Source organism: Protopterus annectens, chromosome 3.part0 (genome assembly GCF_019279795.1).
Source record: "Protopterus annectens isolate FY-2018-M chromosome 3.part0, PAN1.0, whole genome shotgun sequence".
NCBI lineage: Eukaryota > Metazoa > Chordata > Ceratodontiformes > Protopteridae > Protopterus > Protopterus annectens.
Genome location: NC_056731.1, coordinates 1598306492 through 1598325184, shown reverse-complemented (window position 1 = coordinate 1598325184; position 18693 = coordinate 1598306492). Strand labels below are relative to the sequence as shown.

The 18693-nt window shown below is 40.8% G+C and overlaps 1 protein-coding gene across 1 annotated transcript in view; it reads left to right on the top strand.

Annotated features, from left to right (window-relative positions):
• Nucleotides 1-238: 238 nt before the first annotated feature.
• RPL30 (ribosomal protein L30) overlaps nucleotides 239-18693 on the top strand; it is a 97745-nt gene continuing 79290 nt past the window's right edge. Inside the window, exons 1-4 of the mRNA XM_044065633.1 lie at nucleotides 239-337; nucleotides 428-581; nucleotides 698-747; nucleotides 15195-15340. Of these exons, the coding sequence (XP_043921568.1) occupies nucleotides 254-337; nucleotides 428-581; nucleotides 698-747; nucleotides 15195-15340 (434 nt within the window). The 5' untranslated portion in view covers nucleotides 239-253. The remainder of the gene's footprint in view (nucleotides 338-427; nucleotides 582-697; nucleotides 748-15194; nucleotides 15341-18693) is intronic.

Sequence of the window (18693 nt, the reverse complement as noted above, 5' to 3'; positions counted from 1 at the left end):
AGTAATAGCAACTAAGAAAAAAACTTTTATCAATACACCATTTACCGAAAAGAAACAGGCATAACCAGGGCTTGCTAGCTTGGGTTGTATGGCATTAACATCAGAATCAGAGTGTGGAATGCACGCTGCTCTTGCTCGTTTAGAAGTACCGTCCAATTTTACTTGTTGGGGGAAAGGACTGATCAAGTCCGTATGACAAGTTATACAGACTGACTCGTTACAAGGCAATAAAAAGGGTACTTCGTCTTCATGTATGTTTCTTGGTCTTTCAAAACAAGCGGTTCAGGGCTATGCAATGTGCAAGCGCATTACACCTGCTGCCCCAATAACGGAAAAGGTAAAATACTTAATCGTATTAATAAATAAAAAAATATTAACTAGAGCATACAAGTCTATCTGTATCTACTAACGCATTTTGCCCACTCAGGCCACGTTCCGAAGACACAAGTTTGAGATACATATTTACGTTCCGTACTTTTTTGGCTTAGTATTTTCTCGCGAGATCGGATGCCATTCTGAAGTGATTTGCATTGTGGGAAGTTGTTCCTTTCCTCCGTTACGGCCATATTGGAGTACTTCTAGTAAGTCTTGCTCTGTTCAAAAATGTTTTCATAGTTGTGTTATGGTTTTAGTATAACTTTAAACTCAGAATTTCATACGGTTTATATATGGTTTCTTTTTCTGTTTTGGTTTTAAGGTTGGCCAGGCCGGTTAAGACGCTCAAAAATGGTGGCCGCTAAGAAGACGGTGAGTGGCTGCAGCACAGTAATGTGTTTGGGACAGGGGAATTGCTTCACGTGGAAGCTGTTCATAAACAGGCCTATGTATGTGGTTCATGTGTTTCTATATTGCGTTCCATAGGAATGGTGGATTGTTTGCTTGTTTTACTGCATTCTGAAACTATTGGTTATAATCTCAGTGTTTGTTTCCTCCTGTGTGGTATGGCTAACATTTGTTTAAGCGATTGACTGTAACTGTATGGTGTTGATGCTTATGTTATGATGACTGTATTATGATTGGACGGTTAAAGGCTTAATTTTGCTGTTTATAGTTCGTTTCCGCAGGTGTTTTGTTTACCGATTGTCCATTGGAACAAAACTATATAAGCTAGGACGCTGTCAAAGTGGCATCAGCTATGATCATATGGACTGATCCTGAATTGGTCCTACCAGTTGCATTTGGATGATTGGGGTTTAATAAAAGCTACACGATAATGTTCTATAGGTTTACTTTTCAGTTTTAGAATAATTCTATAGGAGTTATACTCCCCCATTTTTGACACTGTGTTAGTGTAGTTCTACCTTTGGTTTTATAGTTTGTTCAGAGTGGAAAAGTTGATGAGAGCCATTGGAGTTTGGGCTTGGCCAGATTTTCTGGCTTGAAGGGAAAACATGATGGCCATCAGTTTTGTACATTGTATATCGCGTTTAAAGCAAAAAAAAAAACACTTTGTTTATAATTACTTTTAGGTCCAGGATTGGTGGAGAGATGAAGAGATTCTACTACTGTACAATTATTGGCCTTAAAAATATTATTTTAGAGTAGGGGTGTGAATTGTATATAGGTGAACAAAATTTGCCTTTGTGTGTAATGTAAAGTCTTTCCAAAAGGTGGTCTGAAAAGCTTTGTGGCATGAGGGTTGACAAGCTGTATTTGCATTACAAGGGTAACTGCAGCTCTTTTTGAAACATTTGTTCATGTATTAATGCCAGAATACATTTTTTGTAATGTTTGCCTCCTTGACCTTTATTTTCATATACCTTACAGTTGATGTTTAGTGCAGGAACTCTGTACTCTTCGTTAGAATCAATATGCTGTTACAGAAATAGCTTAAAAAGATGTGAGGCTGGCTTAATCCTGCCAGTTAGCTAGTACCCTAATGTGGGACTTCTACTGGTTGATGTATTTGGTTCTGATTTTTTTTTAGTAGAATATTGGTAATCTAAAAGTGTAGTATCTCGCAGGATGTGCAGTAGCAAATCCCGACCCAAACACGCCTCCAGGGTGGACTAGGCAGCAGCCGCATGAATATTCATTTGCGGACAGTAGGGGTTGTCATTAATATTAAGTACCTGTAGAAACACAAGAAGCTTCTTCTTTCGGCTTTTCCTGGTTTGGGGTCGCCACAGAGGATCACCTGTCCGCTCATGATTGGCAGTGGAGTTTTACAGTGTCGAGTTGCCAGCCCGGCGCCCAACCTTCCACAGAAGGTACACACACACACACTTGGGGCCAATTTAGAGTGTCCAATCCACCTATAGCATGTCTTTGGGATGTGGGAGGAAACCCACCGACCACAGGGAGGACATGCAGACTCTGCACAGAATGCACCCCAGCCAAGGATCGAACCGGAGAACCACTTGCTGTGAGGCGGCAATGCTAACCACTGCACCACCGTAGCCGCCCAGAGAAACACAAGAAGCTATGCTTATAAAATTATTAAACAACAGTTATTACAGACTCTGAAGAAATGCATCAACCAAGACTCTGTTTATTTAGATAGAATACTGTTACATTTTAATGGTTGAAAATGTTTCCTGAAGAGGGTAGCAGCGCTGTTGCACAGCACTACTTCACTGCTGAACTGGTCAGCTGGCCTTAAGGCATCCTACCGAAGTGGGGAGGGTGTGGGAGTGCAGCCCCCACAAGGAGGTGCAGGGAGACTTGCCCCCCCCTTGAAAAAGGAGAAAAAGTAATAATTTCTACGAGGATGGAGTTCGTTGTGTGCATGAATATTTAGCAATTTACATGACGTGACATGTGAATTAGCGTGCCTGTCAGTCTTCCTCGATATCACCACCCATTTGGCGTGCCAATCACTGATGGCCCAAAGCTGTGCAGAACTAAGTGCGAGGTACTACACTTTGAGATTACCGGATATTGGGCAGTTTGATGGATCTTTTGAAAAAAAAAACTATGCATTTTCTAGTTTGCATTGTGATTTTGCAGATGTTTTTGGGAAAAGATTGTGGGTGGGTATTGGCAGAGTTTTGTAGTCTTGAGCAGTTTTGATACAAGCTGAGTTGCATCACTTTAGGTGCAAGTAAGCATAGATTAATGGGCAAATAGCCGCCTTCTTGGGGGTGTTCAAAATTGCGTAGTTTATCTGTTAATATAATTGGATTGTTTTGCCCACTGTCATCGCATGACGTTTTTGATACTTTCAGAATATTGGTTTTATCTACTTCATTTGTTTTTGATAAATGTTAGTGTAAATCTTAGAAGGGGGCAAGTAATGTGTTGTGAAGAACTGTCTAGTATGTTTAATCAAACCTTGCAGTATTTGATTCCTTGTGCAAACTTTTTTTTTTGGGTGCTGTTTACGTTCGCATTCAGCTTTGGGAGGTATTGATTGTTATACTTTAAAAATAAGAAAACTGTAGCTATTTAGTATTAAAATGTTTTTTGTAACTGTCTGACCTTTTTTTTGTTAATGCTGTATTATCTTTGTGAGCATTGCAGCTTGTTTGTTTAGTGATAGGAATGTGTATATATACGGGCATGATTCTTTGATTCTGTTATTTGATACTTGGACGATTCTTTGTTTTATTTTGTTTTACATTTGTTTACCAGGAAAGCCTGTCTGGGCACATGTCCTTTTTCAGCGGAGGCTTGGGGAGAAAAGCTCCACAAATATTACACATTACATTTGGACATGAAATAAGAACAGATACGTTTACATATTAAAAAGTAGAAGAAACCAGTATTGCTCAATTACTTCAAGATGTATCGGTGACAAAAGGTTATAGTGAGATGGTTTGTAATATAGCAGAGTCAGAAAAACAATAAGCACGTGTTAGTACAAAATCTGCTGTTTAGTTTTGTTTTAGATAACTTCCTGAGAAGTTTCTTCATTTGTTGATTCTGTTTGATACTTGCACAGTAATGTGCAATGTGTGTGCGTCTCCACACACCGACCTTGCTAAAGATGCACTTCTGTGCATTATATGGTGGTGTGTAATGTAGTTTAGTGCATAAAATTAAATTTTCTGAGTAACTGCTGCAATTCGAATGACGTGTGTATTCCACTAAAAAAACACAGGGCTAATGTGTACCCCACTAAAACACACAGGACTGAGTTTTCCAAGGTTCATGAAGTAGTAGCAGCTAAACCTTTTTTTTTTATTAAATTATTTGCATTTTGTTGACTTGGACTGGGTGGTCCCTACATTGGACTGTTGCTCTTTTTACGGGGTTTACTTTGGAAGAAAAATGCTGGGCTCCAACAAAGCTATAACCGGAACAGTCTGCAATAGCGTTCAAGTGGAGATTGACATGCAGAGTATTACATGTGCAAAGATGAAGTAGCATGAAAGTTTTTTTTAGTTGTAAAATATTACTGTGCAGTTGTATATTTGTATATGTTTAACCGCCAAGCCAATTTTTTTTTTTTTTTTTTTTTTTTTTTAATGATTAATTCCTATTGATGACGGTGATTGTTCCATATTGTGTGCAGGAAGATAGAGTTCTGGGATTGCCAAACTTCTGTGGTGAGGGGAAAGTGGCTTGATGCACCACAGTGGTATAATGGTTAAGGTGTTTGCCTTACAAACACAAGGTGTAGGGTTTGATTCTCACTTGAGGTAATTGACTAGGCTTAAAATGGTCCGCAAGGGCAGTTAGCCTTGTACTAATCTATGAAGGTGTTTTGGGTGTGTGTGTATACCTAAGTTTGTAACACCTCTGACATCGCTGCACCTCATCTTTCATCCACAGAACTGGAAAGAACTCCCAAGAGTAACCACTGACAAAGCTCCTGGAGTAAAACACATTTTAGATATTGAAAGTCTTAAGTGGTTATTTTCTTAAACTATCTTTGTGATACAAAGGATTGAGCAATGCTGAACCAAAATCAGGACATTTGGGATGTGCAAATAAGCCAACAAATTAAAAATTGTTGGGCGCTTATGCTGCCACTGTTTGTCAGGGCAGCTAAAACTTGCCATATATCAAAAATTATGGTAGATTCAGCCATTCATATTTAGAGGTGAGTTGTACAGTCCACTTTGAAAGCACAGGTGGTTATGCCGTCAGACCTTATCATTAGTTGTGTGCGCAGTACGTATGCATTTGTATGTGTGTTTAATATATATGTACATGTGTGTGTGTGTGCATATACACAAAGTTGGAATACCTTGTTTATGTAAAGTTTCTTTCTCTTCCATTTGAAACTTTGGAGGAAACTGTTCACTGTATGTTTCATTTGTGTCAAAGTTGTCTGTAGTATATAACAGAACATGCATGGATAATATCTAAAGTGTGGGATATTTGACCAGAGTTAGTAATACTGTGACAAGGGAAGGTTTAGTAGTAAGTTTGATATTGCTTAGATTTTCTGTGGTAAAATTGACATAACAATAGTTCTAGGTAGTCATTGTAGAAATATTTCTGCATTCTAATTGGCTGTGTAGCTGGGCTGGCACAGAAATTGTCCATCTAGGGCTCTTGCATTAATAAGCTTGAAAGTAATATAGAATGTTTTTTGCGTTAACTTATGGGGTGTTTGTGTGTGGTGGTGGTGGAATCAATTTGGTGGACACCATAAAGCATTAGTGGTCAGTGACTGCTAGGAAAAAAATGCGAGGTCGGAAAATAGCAGTAGAAGTAATCTTGAGTCTAGAATATAGATATATATAGATGTAGATAATGCAGAGAGTCCTATCACCTATAGGTTCATAGGTTCATACTAGGCTATCTGCCCTAGGGCATTTATAAGCCTAGCCAGAATGTGTTTGGCTTTCGCCACCCATTTTAAATTTATTTTGCTATGCCCTTTTTCGAGGTTAGTATACTGTGCCTCTGTCTAAAAGTGACACAGAAGTGATACCCGGGATAAACCTACGATCTCCCATCCACTCCTCAAGATTCCTCTTGAAGAGAGTCAATGAGGGACTCTGCCTAACCTGGACTGGGATTTTATTCCAGAGTGAAGGGAGCCTGTGGGTTATGAATCTGTCCCTCCAGCACGTCCTGTTTATTTCAGTGCTGAGGTTCAAGTCTCTCGAGCGCGTAGCTCGATGGGATTTGGATTTTCTGAGGTGCAGCATGTCCATTAATTCCAGGTTGGACATGGCTTTATACGTCCGGCACAGATCACCTCTGAGCAGGCGGTATGCCACTGAGTAGAGCTGCAGTTTCTTTAACCGGGCAGCATATGGCATCTGTTTGAGCCCTTTGATCCTCTTGGTGAGGTACTTTTGGGGTCTTTCCAGTTGCTGCAGGTGTCTGGTAAGGTACATCCCAAAAGGGGCATTGTACTCAATTATGGGCTTGATGAGGGATGAGTAAAGAGGCACGATGACGTCCCCTGATCTCGATGTGAATCCCTTCATGATTAGGTGGGCTATATAAAATGTTTTTCTAACCACTTTGGCCACGTGGTTGTCAAATGAGAGATTATCAACTTGGGTCCCCAGGTCCCTAATTGCTTCTTCTGTACTTAATGGATTACTACCTATGTGGTAATTTGTGGGGGATGACTATACACTTTTTGGCATTTAGCTTGAGGCCATGGCTCTGGCACCAGTTGTCTGTTTCTATGAGGCCCTTTTGGAGGATGCTTGTCGTCTGGAGAGTCGATTATGGCGCCCAGTTTGCAGTCATCTGCGAATTTGGTCAGCCACAGTCCTTCCGTGTTGGCCTGTACCTCCGAGAAATATATACCGAACAAGAGAGGTCCCAGGACTGAGCCTTGTGGGACACCACTTGTAACTGGTTTGGAGTCTGACATGGCTCCAGCAATTCTAACCATGTGGGTTCTGTCCTTGAGCCAATTTGCAATCCATCTAGTGACATAGGGGTTTATATTTAAGCTGGTGAGCTTATCTATAATGCCCGAGTGGGGTATTGTATCTAAGGCTTTTGCGAGGTCCAGGTAGGCTGTGTGGACCACCTTCCCCTCGTCAATGGCCTTGGTGACTGTTTCAAAGAAATCAACCAGGTTTAAGAGGCAGGGTCTGCCCTTAACAAAGCCGAACAGGGTAGGATCCAGTGTTTGTAGGTCCCCAATATCTTTATTTATGAGGTCCATGATGATCCTTTCCATAGCTTTGCAGACCAAGCTAGTCAGGCTTATGGGGCGATAGTTTCCAGGATCCGTTGAGGCACCACCTTTATGGAGAGGGACCACTGTTGCTGTACGCCACTCTTTGGGCACATATCCTGTAGTAAGGCTGAGATTGAGCAGTAGTTTTATGTTTGGGTTTAGCTCTTCTTGGAGTTCATGTAGGACGCAGCCCGGGACACCGTCTGGTCCCATTGATGCTGTGTTTTTTGCTTTGGAGAGGGCGGCTCTTACCTGAGCATCTGAGATGTCAGGGGCAGCACTCTGCTGGGATAGATATTTGCCCTTTTGGTGGGGGAGTTTGCGCTGAACCTGTCAGCTAGGATGTTGGCAATGTCTGTGGGTTCAGTGTATTTTTTTGTCATTTTGGACTAATTCTGAGCATATCTGGGAATTACCACCCAGGTTCCTAACATAACTAAAGAAAGCCTTGTGATTATTCTTAGTGTCCTGTGCAATTTTTCTCTCTAAGCTGGCCTTAGACAATTTTATGTGTGCCCGTAGTTTTTTGCTAATACTAATCAGTGATGCCTTCCCTTTTTGGGATTTTGCTCTATCATTTAGTAGCTTTCTCCTTCTATTGTATAGTTTGTTTATGGCTGGGGTCCACCAGACAGGACGTCTGCCTTTGGAGGATTGGGTCTTGGTTTTATTTGGGATCGCATGATCCATGCATTCCTGAAGGTGTTCATAGAATGCGTTTATAAAGGATTCTGCGGTCTGGGCCATATTTTCCACAGGCCCGGGGGCTTTGAAGGATTCCACCTCAGTTTTGAGGAGTGTGAAATTTGCTTTAGAGAAGTTTTTCACTGTGGTTTTCTGGGCAAGGGGTGGGATCGGGATGTGAATATCCAGTGAGATTAGTTTATGGTCTGATCTTACCAGTGAGGGATACACTTCTGGTCTGGAGCATAGAGTCCCCATGTTGGTGGTGATCAGGTCCAGTATGTTTTTCCCTCTTGTGGGAGTGGTAACAAGTTGTTCCATAGCATTTGAGTTTATAAATTCTAGGAACCTTTGGGCTAGGGTGTTTGAGCTAGAGTAATGCTCCCAGTCTATGTTTGGGTAGTTGAAGTCGCCCAATATAATGGTGTTTGGAGAGACCTTCATATTTTCCAGTGTTCTCAGGAAGGCCGAGTGGGGTTCCTGGGTTTGGGAGGATGGTCTGTAGCAGGCTATAAACTGGAAGGCAGTTTTACCCACTGTTAGTTGCACATGGATAGTCTCTGATGCTTCGTGCTTTGCCACCAACCTGGAGGTGTGGGTTTGATGAATATCGATACTCCCCTTCCTTTTGTGGTTTGGTCCAAGTTTTGGGGCCGAAAAGCATGGTATGAGGTATAACCTGGTAGTGCTGGGGTGCTCTCGGGAGCCCTGAACCAGGTTTCTGTTACTGCACAGATATAGATGTTCTCCATGCTAAGGAGAGTTTCGAGTGCGTGCATCTTGAGGTTTAGACTTCTGGCGTTGAGTAGCATTACTCTTAGTTTCTTATCCCTTGTGATACCTATGGAGGTGGGTTTGTCTTTTGAGCCTTGCCTAAAAAAGGCACTATGGGGGTAGCAAGAGCCTTTGCCAATATCCAAAAGCCCAGGGGTGACAGGTGCAAGCCGTCCCTAGCGAAGCATCGTGGCTTGTCGAGCATATCATCCCAAGCTGACAGGCATTGGATCCCCTTTGAATGACACCAGTACTTAAGCCAATTGTTGAAATTGATCATCTTGTCTTCATATTGTGGCATCATTCTTGGTGAGGGTAAGATGCTACTCAAGGTCAGGGTCATACCGGCCTGGGCTGCATGCTTGGAGAGCTCCTTTATGTCTCTTTTCATGTAGCCCAGGGAGGTACGTCTCAGGTCATTCACACCAGCATGGACAATGACTGAGTCATATTTGTACTTGCCTTGGAGTGACCTGAGTGCTTGTGTTATGTGGCGGATCCTAGTGCCCGACAGGCTGCTCACCGTGACCCTCTCCTTGTTCAGCCTGGTGAGCGGGACGTCAGTGTGCCTGACGATAGTCACCTAGGTGACTCTATCAGGTGTGTTGTTTAGTCTTAAGGGCTGTGACTGTTCGGCACACTGGCTTTGTGAGATGTGTTGCACGTGTTTTGTTTTGGGGTAGCGGCTGCTTGGGTGTCTGCTTTGGAGGTCTCTGCTGCTTTGACAGATCTTTATTTAGAGCCTCCGAATATGTTTTTGTGTGATTGTGTTTGGTTTGCTGTCGTGGTAGGTCTATGTGAGATTGGAATTTTAGTGAGTGTGGTTTCCTTCTCCTCCTGACTGGTTATGCCAGTACTGAGTTGAGAGAGCTTAGCCTCCAGTTTGGCTATATGGTTGCATCTCTCACATGTGTTGGAATTTGTTGGGAGGAGGAGAGGGTTGTCTGTGTACATGAGGCAGTTGTAACATTGCCTCAAGATTCCCAGATTCACCAGCTGGACCGGAGAGTTGATTGACAACTCACCTTTGGACATGCTAGAATAATATTGGGAATTCCTTAATAATTGAAAACCAGGGCCAGTGGGGAGTGAGGGTGTAGTGCTTTTAATTTTTAGTGCTGACTTATATAATTGCTTTAGTGAGCAAGTGCCAGGTAACTTAAGTGCAATGTGTTACAGGTAACTTAAATGCAAAAACGACAAACAGTAACTTTCTTTCAAGTGAAACAAGGAAATAAGTACAGTAAGCAATGCAGATATCACTAGTGATCCACAGAAGCTCTGAGAAGCCGCGTATTAGGTGGAATTAGCGTTCCAGGGAAATAGCAAGCAAACAAACAACAAGCATATAAACAAAGCTAGATTCAGCAGGCCTGGATCTAGTCTATGCTACAGCAAACAAGGTGTACCAATTTCAGTAAGATACAGTTCAAATATTCAGGTACTTATAAACCTTTAACCAGAAATTCCCAGCTCAGAAGGGCAGAGTCCAGCCTCTTCTCCCACAAGAGTGCAGACCACAAACCTTCTATGCAGGGCAGAGCACTTAATCTCGTGCCAGTCTCCTTTTCGTCTTGTCGTCTGAGCAGCACTTTCTTAGAAAATATTATAAAATGTGTTTTATCCGCTTTGTTTAGGAAAGTCTAACCATTCCTGAGAATGTGGCCTGCAGTTTTGAAATGCTTACTGATTGCTCACATGGTTGTATCCAACTACAATGATACTATTTTTGAGTGAAGTCAACTGTATGTCATGCAGAGCTTGACATAATGAAATGCTACTGGGTGTCTTGTAAGGAGTACACCCTGTGATATCTCTAGTTCAATTAGTATTACTTAATTTTTTACATTATGGAATTTTTTGAGGTTCCTTGCTGCATTCCTGATAAAGCACTGTGATATGTGTATGTTCATTTATCCTGCTCTGTAAGTCTTTCACTATGTGCACTGCTTACGGTTTAAAATTCATTTGGCCAACCTACTGAAAGTCTTATTTATTTTTTTTTGAGCTGTTTAATGTTGACCGAGAAACAGTTTGACTTTCATTCATCTGTTTGAATTCTTTTAGTCACACTTTGGAGCGAGTAGTAACCTCATTTCGGTAGTGCTCGATGTATCCAACTCCAGCCTGTGCCCAGACCTATATTTCTTGTCAAGAGCTTGGTGTGCCCATGCTTCAGTTCTGCATTACCACTGAATCAGACAGGTATGCACAACTCCTAATGAACTTTATTGGAAGGGTTCCACAACTCTAAATTGGGAATGTTCAGTACCTAATAGTGACCTGCTCTTGGGTCATGACCTGTTGCAGCAAACACACAGCAACAACCCATATGGCAAACATCTGGGCATACACCAGTAATGTACTTGACAAGCAATAGTACAATGTGCATCTCTGTGAAACAGTGCTGCAGTTAAGGGATCTCCACTCTGGCTACTGCACCAGTAATAGTGGTCAGCAAACATTGCACACTGAGAGTTACCCACCAAGAGCTAACTTTTATAACTCCAACACAGACTGCATTCTGCAACACCCACACAAGTGCATCACAGTTGTGCATAGTGATATGGAAAAAATGTTTGAGGGAGAGGAAAGATGTTCTTGTGAAATGTGTGGCCTAATGCACATTGCTGAATTATTTCCATTGTCAAGCTGGTAGGTGGAATTATGTTCATCTCAAAATTAGAAAGTCTGTTGCCCTATTCAAAAAGGGATTGGGTACTTGGATAGGAGAAATAGCATTCAACTCTGGGTATGTTGGTAGCAAACTTGTTGAAGGGCATTTTAGGCAGTGAGTTTGACTAATGTTGAACATTTTTCAGTCGTGACCATTTCAACTCTGTGCAGTATTTTAGAAAATTTGCTAGTGAACAATTATTGCACATCTTGCTTGAATCCCTCCATGATGTGTGTGGGACTTTTGTCAGTAATTTCTGTGATCCTTCCATTCATTTCCACTTTGTGTAGTTTTATCATATTAGTTAAAATTGATTTCAAGTACTTCATCAGTAAATAACTGTCTCAAAAGAGAGGCCAATCCAGTCTACTTTGAAACTGATTTTTCTCACTGTTTAGATGTTTTGTGCAAACTTGATTACTCCAAATGCTCGGTCACTGCATTTTTACTGTAGTATACTGCAGGATTGTCATGGGGCTTATCATAAGTTTGTTTTATAGCTTTTTTTTTTTTTTTCCCTTTTTAATGGAATCTGTTTATCACTTGCATTGCCTTGATATCTGCATGTTTACAAGTAACAATTAATTAATATACTAACTGTGCTATAATGTTAATTCTAACCTATCCAAGTGACAGTTGGGAAGTCCACACCTGTAAGTTTAAGGGGTGCTTTGCAAATGTGTAGTGAATGAATTTTGAAAAATGCACTGTCTGTAATGGTTTTAATCTGGCCTCTCTGTACACTTAAAGATCTCAATTAAAGGCACAAAACATGCTTTTGTTTTCAAACAAACAAGTGTTTGTATGCATCTTTATGCTTGCAGACACTTGTGTGTGAAAAGAACATTTTGAAGCCTTTAAATATTGTGCTCCAAACGTATTAAGACTCAATGTAGTAAGCTGTGTTTACAGAACTAATATTCATAGGGCAGGAAGCGGTATAGTTTTCTGCCGCATTGCTAAACTATTTTGTAATGCATAGGTGCGGAAAATGTTTTTTGTACAAACAAAACTTGATGCATGTGAACAGTTATTTCGCACCTTTAGACATTTATGTTAACTGTGATTGTAAATGTACAACACTCAGGCACTTTATCCAGTTGCCACTTGCAAGGAAGGATTGCTGACCAGAATTCTGTTAGAACACTTAGACTGTGGGTAGCTTGTTTGTCACCTGCTGCTGTTTGGTATGTTAATTGCTTCTGTCAGAGTAAGGATCATTGGTCTATGAGTAAAAGAATTGGAAGGATGTTTTGTTTCATGATACTGACTTGTAACTGTGCTGAGTGTATGACAGTTAATGAGCAAGTGTCAGCAACAGCAGCATTTATTGTTTGTGTTCTAAAGAAAGCAGATAATTGTTCATATGTTTGGTTTAGTAAAGTCCTATAGTAATCTGTTCAGTCCTGAATATTAGAAAGCAAGTAAGGGAGATTGACAGATTACTTAAGCAGTTTGACATAGCTTATTTTAATGTTCTGAAATCTCATTCTCCAGGTATAAAACTGTCATTTTTCTTGTCAGCATCCAATCTCCATTTAGCTGATGTTATGTAGGCTGAGACTACCTCCGTTCTGTATCTGGGTGAGATTTGAGTGGGGGTGGGATGCTTTAAGCTTTCTGGTGCCTGGCAAGGAAAGACATGGCAGTGTTGGAAAGTACTGAAGGCTTTCTCAGCCCTAAAGAGGTGTAGACAGTTTATAAGATAAATAAAATGAATCCTATTGGATGCTGCGTGGGTGTTTCTGTTAAATTATTCTATGTAGTGGATTGTGGTAGAATGTAGTGTTACATCTAATTCTGTGGGTGATGGTGTCTTACCCCCCACAGTGCTAAGAGTATGAGATGTTGCATTTGTCATTCTTGTGGAGTGAGTTGTCTGGTTTTAGGTGTCGCTTCTCTTCTGGCCCTGTTCTGGTTTTGTCATGAGTTGTGTGGGGTGCTGAAATACCTGATGTCCCTAAGGGGTCATTTGCATCTATCCCATGTTACCTCTAATGTAAGAGGTTTCAAGGAATCACACAGTGGAAAGTCTAGTTTGGCTAGAATTTTGTTTTAGGTTTTTGCTGCTGATTTGTTTTATTTATTTTTTTTTCCCCTGTGTGACCTTGGGTACTCACTGTTTTGATGAGTTGTGTGGGGGGAAATATTGGGAAGCAACGGTGCTGTATATATGGTTGCTAGATGATCACATGTGCTGTTTAAAGTGGACACTCCAAAGCTACCCATGAAAGCATAATGTCTGCACATAAACTGGTGTATGTGGTCCCTTGCAGAGTCTGTGCATCACCATACAGTTGTAAAGAGTTTTGTATAGGAACTTTCCTTGTTGCAGAAAAATTCCTATGGTTCATATGTGTGTGGCCCTGGAGCCTTTACAAGCCTAGCCCATAGGATTACCATGGCATCGTGCCACCCAACCTTTGTTCCCAGTGCCTCTGTCAAGTAGAGCCACTGGAGTGATCCCCTGGGTGAATTTTCTGTTTCCCATCCATTCTCTTGAAGAGGGCCAGTGAGGTGCCATCCAAAAACGGGGCTGTTTGGAGCAGTTAAGTATTATAACAGCAGAGCTTTATCTACTAAGAAAATTAAATGTATTCACTGGTGTAACAAGGCAGCTCCCAATGCTGTACACTGATTAAGCGTAGCCATCATTATTACCAATTACTTTAACTGTTGTAAAAACAAACTAACATTCTTCCTAAGTTTCATAATCTACTGAAATTTTAATTTTGTACTAAAATCAAATAGAACACGACAGCCATTTTATTATAAAATTTTAATAATGAATGTTTATTAACATGGTCTTAAGAAAATACAAAGCTTTACAAAATATGTAATGATACTGCATTTGCTTCCTAGCTAATAATAGGTGCTTCAACAAAGTATTAGTTTAAGGGTGTGCACGCACAACAAAATATTAGTTTAAGGGTGTACGCACTTATTCGACCAGTGTATTGTACATTTTTTTTTTAATATTTTTTTCCCCTGACAGATTTGTTTTTCAATTGAATTTTACAGGTCATAGGTCACATTAAAGGTGGGAAACGTTTTGAAATGATTTGTGGTCTCCTTTTTTATATCACAAAAAACCTGTCATTTTAACAGGGGTGTGTAAACTTTTATATCCACTTTTATGTATGGGTATAAAGACAAATGCTTTGACTAAATGAGTTCTAGATACGGATCCAACTCATGGTGTCTAGAGTTGCTGGTGTAGTCCATAAGAACATAAGAGGAGGTGATGTGAACAATATTTTAGAAACAAGTGAATATAAGTGGATTGTTGAGTTAAAAGCAGATGTTTCCTGGACTAAATAGTGCCATTAGTTTTGTTGTGTCTTTCGGCTTTTCCCGGTTAGGGGTCGCCACAGCGGAACTCCGATCCGCTAATGATTGGCAGATGATTTTTACGTGCTGAGTTGCCAGCCCTGACGCACAACCTTCAACGAAGGCACGACCATTCACACGTCTCCACGCAGAAGATGCTCTAGCTGAGAATCGAACCGGACAGCGTCTTACTGTGTATTAAACCTATATTAGCTAGGAAGCAAATGCAGTATAATTAAAACTTTGTATTTTTTTAATTGTTTATTAACATATGAACAATTTTATAATTGGATGGCTGTCACGTGTTCTGTTTGATTTTACTATAAGTTGTAATTAAGATGATTGCTAGCACTGATGAAAGGTCGAACCCAAAAGCTGTGTGTTTGCATCAACAAACAAACAAGCATGTCTACTGAAATTCTCAGAACAGTCTGCCTGTGGCTAATTTGCAGACCATGGCTGGTGCATTTGAATGCTGTGTGCGTGTGTAATTAAATCAAAATGGTCTTTTTTAATGTTCTATATGGTATGTATGTTTAATGTTTTACATTTGTATGTTCAGTTCTTAATTTTTAATTTGTGTACCCTATTATGGCTGTACGTATTAGTATTGATGTTGCTTCTTAGATGGCAGCGTGGTAAGCCTCTGAAAAATGAATTGACTAAATATTTCTGTACTTGCAGAAAAAGTCGTTGGAGTCCATAAACTCCAGACTTCAGCTGGTAATGAAAAGTGGCAAGTACGTGCTTGGTTATAAACAGACTCTAAAGATGATCCGTCAAGGCAAAGCTAAGCTAGTTATTCTTGCAAACAACTGCCCAGCATTGAGGTAAGTTGCATAGAATGCAATGTAACTTTTTCGCGTGGTGGAGTGGTGAATGAAAAATTCTTATGGTTTCTAAGCTGGTGGTGGTTGCTTTTAGGGATGTAAATAGACTATGTGGTGAGATCACTGTTATTTATGTGGTAGGATTTTACAAGGCATGTTTTGGAGCTTGATACTGCTCTTATTGGCTATTTCTGGATGAAGTTTTTTGTTTTCAGAGGTAGGATAACTTTATCAGCATATGGCTTGCTCTAAAACCACATGCCCATAATCCAAATCTGGATTTATTTTTAACAGGGTAGGTGAGGTGGTCTGCTGACCCTTCAGTCAAGGCCCAAGCATGCTGAGCAGAAATTTCTAATTTGTTCTAATAAAATTGTTAATGAGATGGATAAATGTGAGAGGGATAGTGGGAAAAAAAACTTCAGTAAATAAATTATGCCCCTTCCCTACAGTCATTAATATATGAGAGGTTATACCACACCTCTGTTAGAAATACATTCTCCTAATTGTATTCAACCACACAAAAGGGCGTTTGGTTGTCTACCAAGGACATTTGGTGGTGCGAATATATTTAAAATATTAGCTAGAGTTTAATTTGTGTAGTTCCACTGAGTTCTAGATTTTTGCCTTCATTAATGTGACCCCCCCCCCCCCCCCTTGGCTCTCTTAACTGATATCCTTGAGAATCATGTTCATATTTTTAGATTGCCATTCTAGAAGTTGTGTTCAAATCAAAGTTTAGCGTTTGAGTGCATTCCCAAGTCCTTAATATGCAGCTGGTATTGACTCTGTTTTGTTTCTCGTTTCATAGCTGACTCTTGAGTGATGTTGGATAAAACCATACCTTTTGCTTTTATCCTTGTGTGTGTGCACATGGATAGTGTAAGAGTACCACTGTTTTAAATGCAGTAGTTTTAGATGTTCACTTTTAAAGTCACTGCAGTAACCTAAGCTGTTGGGGTTATATCCTCTCTTTGACCAACTGTCTAGTTTTATCAAATCTAATGGGCACATTTAACTGCCAGGAGCTTGAGCAGAGCTCCATATAAAAACATTGAGCACACCAACCGCTTCAACACTTTTTGCCATTGAAGTGAGCTCCTCCTGCAGTCTTCATTGAGCTGACGGGCAGACGTCCTGTTTTGGGAACATCCTTCCACTGTTTGTTTCTGAAGAAAACTTTTATTTATTTTTACTGTTTTAGCTGTGGAACTTATTTTGTGTGGACTGTTTTTTGTACCAGGCGATTTTTTTTTTTTTTTATTACAATTGCTTGTGGAAGCATGTTTAAATGTGTTCTTTTAGCTTCTAATATTGTATAAAGTTTGTGTGCAAGGCTTGGTGCTTTTCGTGACTTGAGGGTATTTTAACATTAAAATCATAAGCTGAGACATTCCAAAGTGCCAGGAGGAAAGTTTGGTGTTCTCTCTGTTGCTATGGCTACGGCAGAAATTTGATGGCCAGTTAAAAGGAGACCAGATAAAAGGTAGTCGTGTGTGTGTGTGTGTGTGTGGTCATGTGTGCGCAAAATAATAAAAATTGGATAATGTATTGTGAGAACCAAAGGTGGTGGTGGTCTATATTGGGGATGAAGTCACCTCCCAACTAGTTAGATTGGGCAACTTCATGGAGTTACTCCAAATTTGGATTACTGTTTGGTAAGACCCCCCCAGGGAGCACGATGCCTGTGAGGCTTACTTAAAACTGGAGTCAGTCCAGATATTGCCAAACACTCTGGTCATGGGGGATTTCAATTATCTCACTTATCAACTGGGAAACCTAGTCTAGGCCTAACTCGCTAGTGCAAAAGTTCCTTTAATTTAACTCCAGTGCCCTGGAACAAATTGTTCAAACCCAACAAGAACAGATGTACTAGATCTGGTCCTTGCTAACACAATAAAGAGATGCATCACTGCAACTTTCAGACCGTTATTAATCTAATCAGTCACGTTCAAACTGGCACGAACACCAGGACTCCCAAAGGGCAAAGTCAGACTAAAAAACTTCATCAAAGCAAGTCATACCCTTGTAGGGAAAGGTATAAATGCCTTCCAAGCCTCACCCCCAGCTGAAAGTGGTAACTACACCAAAGCTTACACCTAAAGCCCTGTACAATCATTTGTATAAGTGTATAGACTGCTGTTCCTGAGATAATCAAAGCCAGAGCTAAAAAACCAAGCCACCCTGGTGGACATCCAGCATAAACGCAAAACAAAATTACTGTCTAAGAAAACCAATGTGAGGCCCCAACAGTGGAAAATCACCCTCCTCAGCCTCAACAGGCAAATAAAACCATAATAAAAAGTAGGATCCAAGCATGTGCTGAACTACTGACCAACTGTATCACACACACCCTGACCAACTGTATCGCACACACTGGTCCCACAGTGATGGCAAATCTGCTAGTGGACAGATTTGCTGAAAATTTCACTCCCTTAGTTGTCGCCTCACAGCAAGAGGTTCTCCTGTTCGATCCTCAGCTAGGGTGCCTTTTGTGCGAGTCTACATGCCTCCAGGTGCTCTGGTTTCCTCCCACATCCCAAAGACATGCTGTAGGTGGCTTGAACACTCCAAATTGGCCATATGCATGTGTGTGCACGCGTGCCTTCTGTTGAAGGTTGGGTGTCGGGCTGGCAACTTGACACTGTAAAATTCCACAAACATGAGCGGACAGGTGATCCACTGGCGACCCCAAACGGGGAAAAGCCGAAATAAGAAGATCCCTTCCAAACTTGACACAAACCTTGCTCCACCCCACCCCCACCATACATATCCAAAGAGCAGGTCATTAATGCCTTGTCTAAGGCAAAAAAAAAAACAACCTCTGTGGGACCAGACTGCATCCCAGGCTGTCTTCTGAGCAAACTAAAATGTGAAGTAGCATCACCATTAAGTACCCTATTCAATCACAGCCTGACCACAGGCTTTTTCTGTGAAATGGAGAAGAACAGTAGGTATTCCCCTACTCAAAGGTGGCTTAGCAACAGACCCTAGGGAATTATAGACCCATAAATCTGACCAGCCTCATCTGTAAAGCCAATGGAACATATCCTCATGGATCTCATAAAGACATAGCTGACATCCTCCAAACCCTGGATCTCGCCCAATTCAGCTTTGACATCCTCCAAACCCTGGATCTCGCCCAATTCAGCTTTGTCAAGGACATGTCCTGTCTGTTAAATATGCTGGATTTCTTCAAAAATGTGACCAGGGCCATTGACCAGGCTCTACTTGGAAAAGGCCTTAGACATAATTCCACACACTGGCATTACCGATTTTTAAAACTTGGCAAACTGAATGCAAACTCTTTGTAAGATGGGTTGCCATTTGGAAAAATTATAATGGTGTTTGTG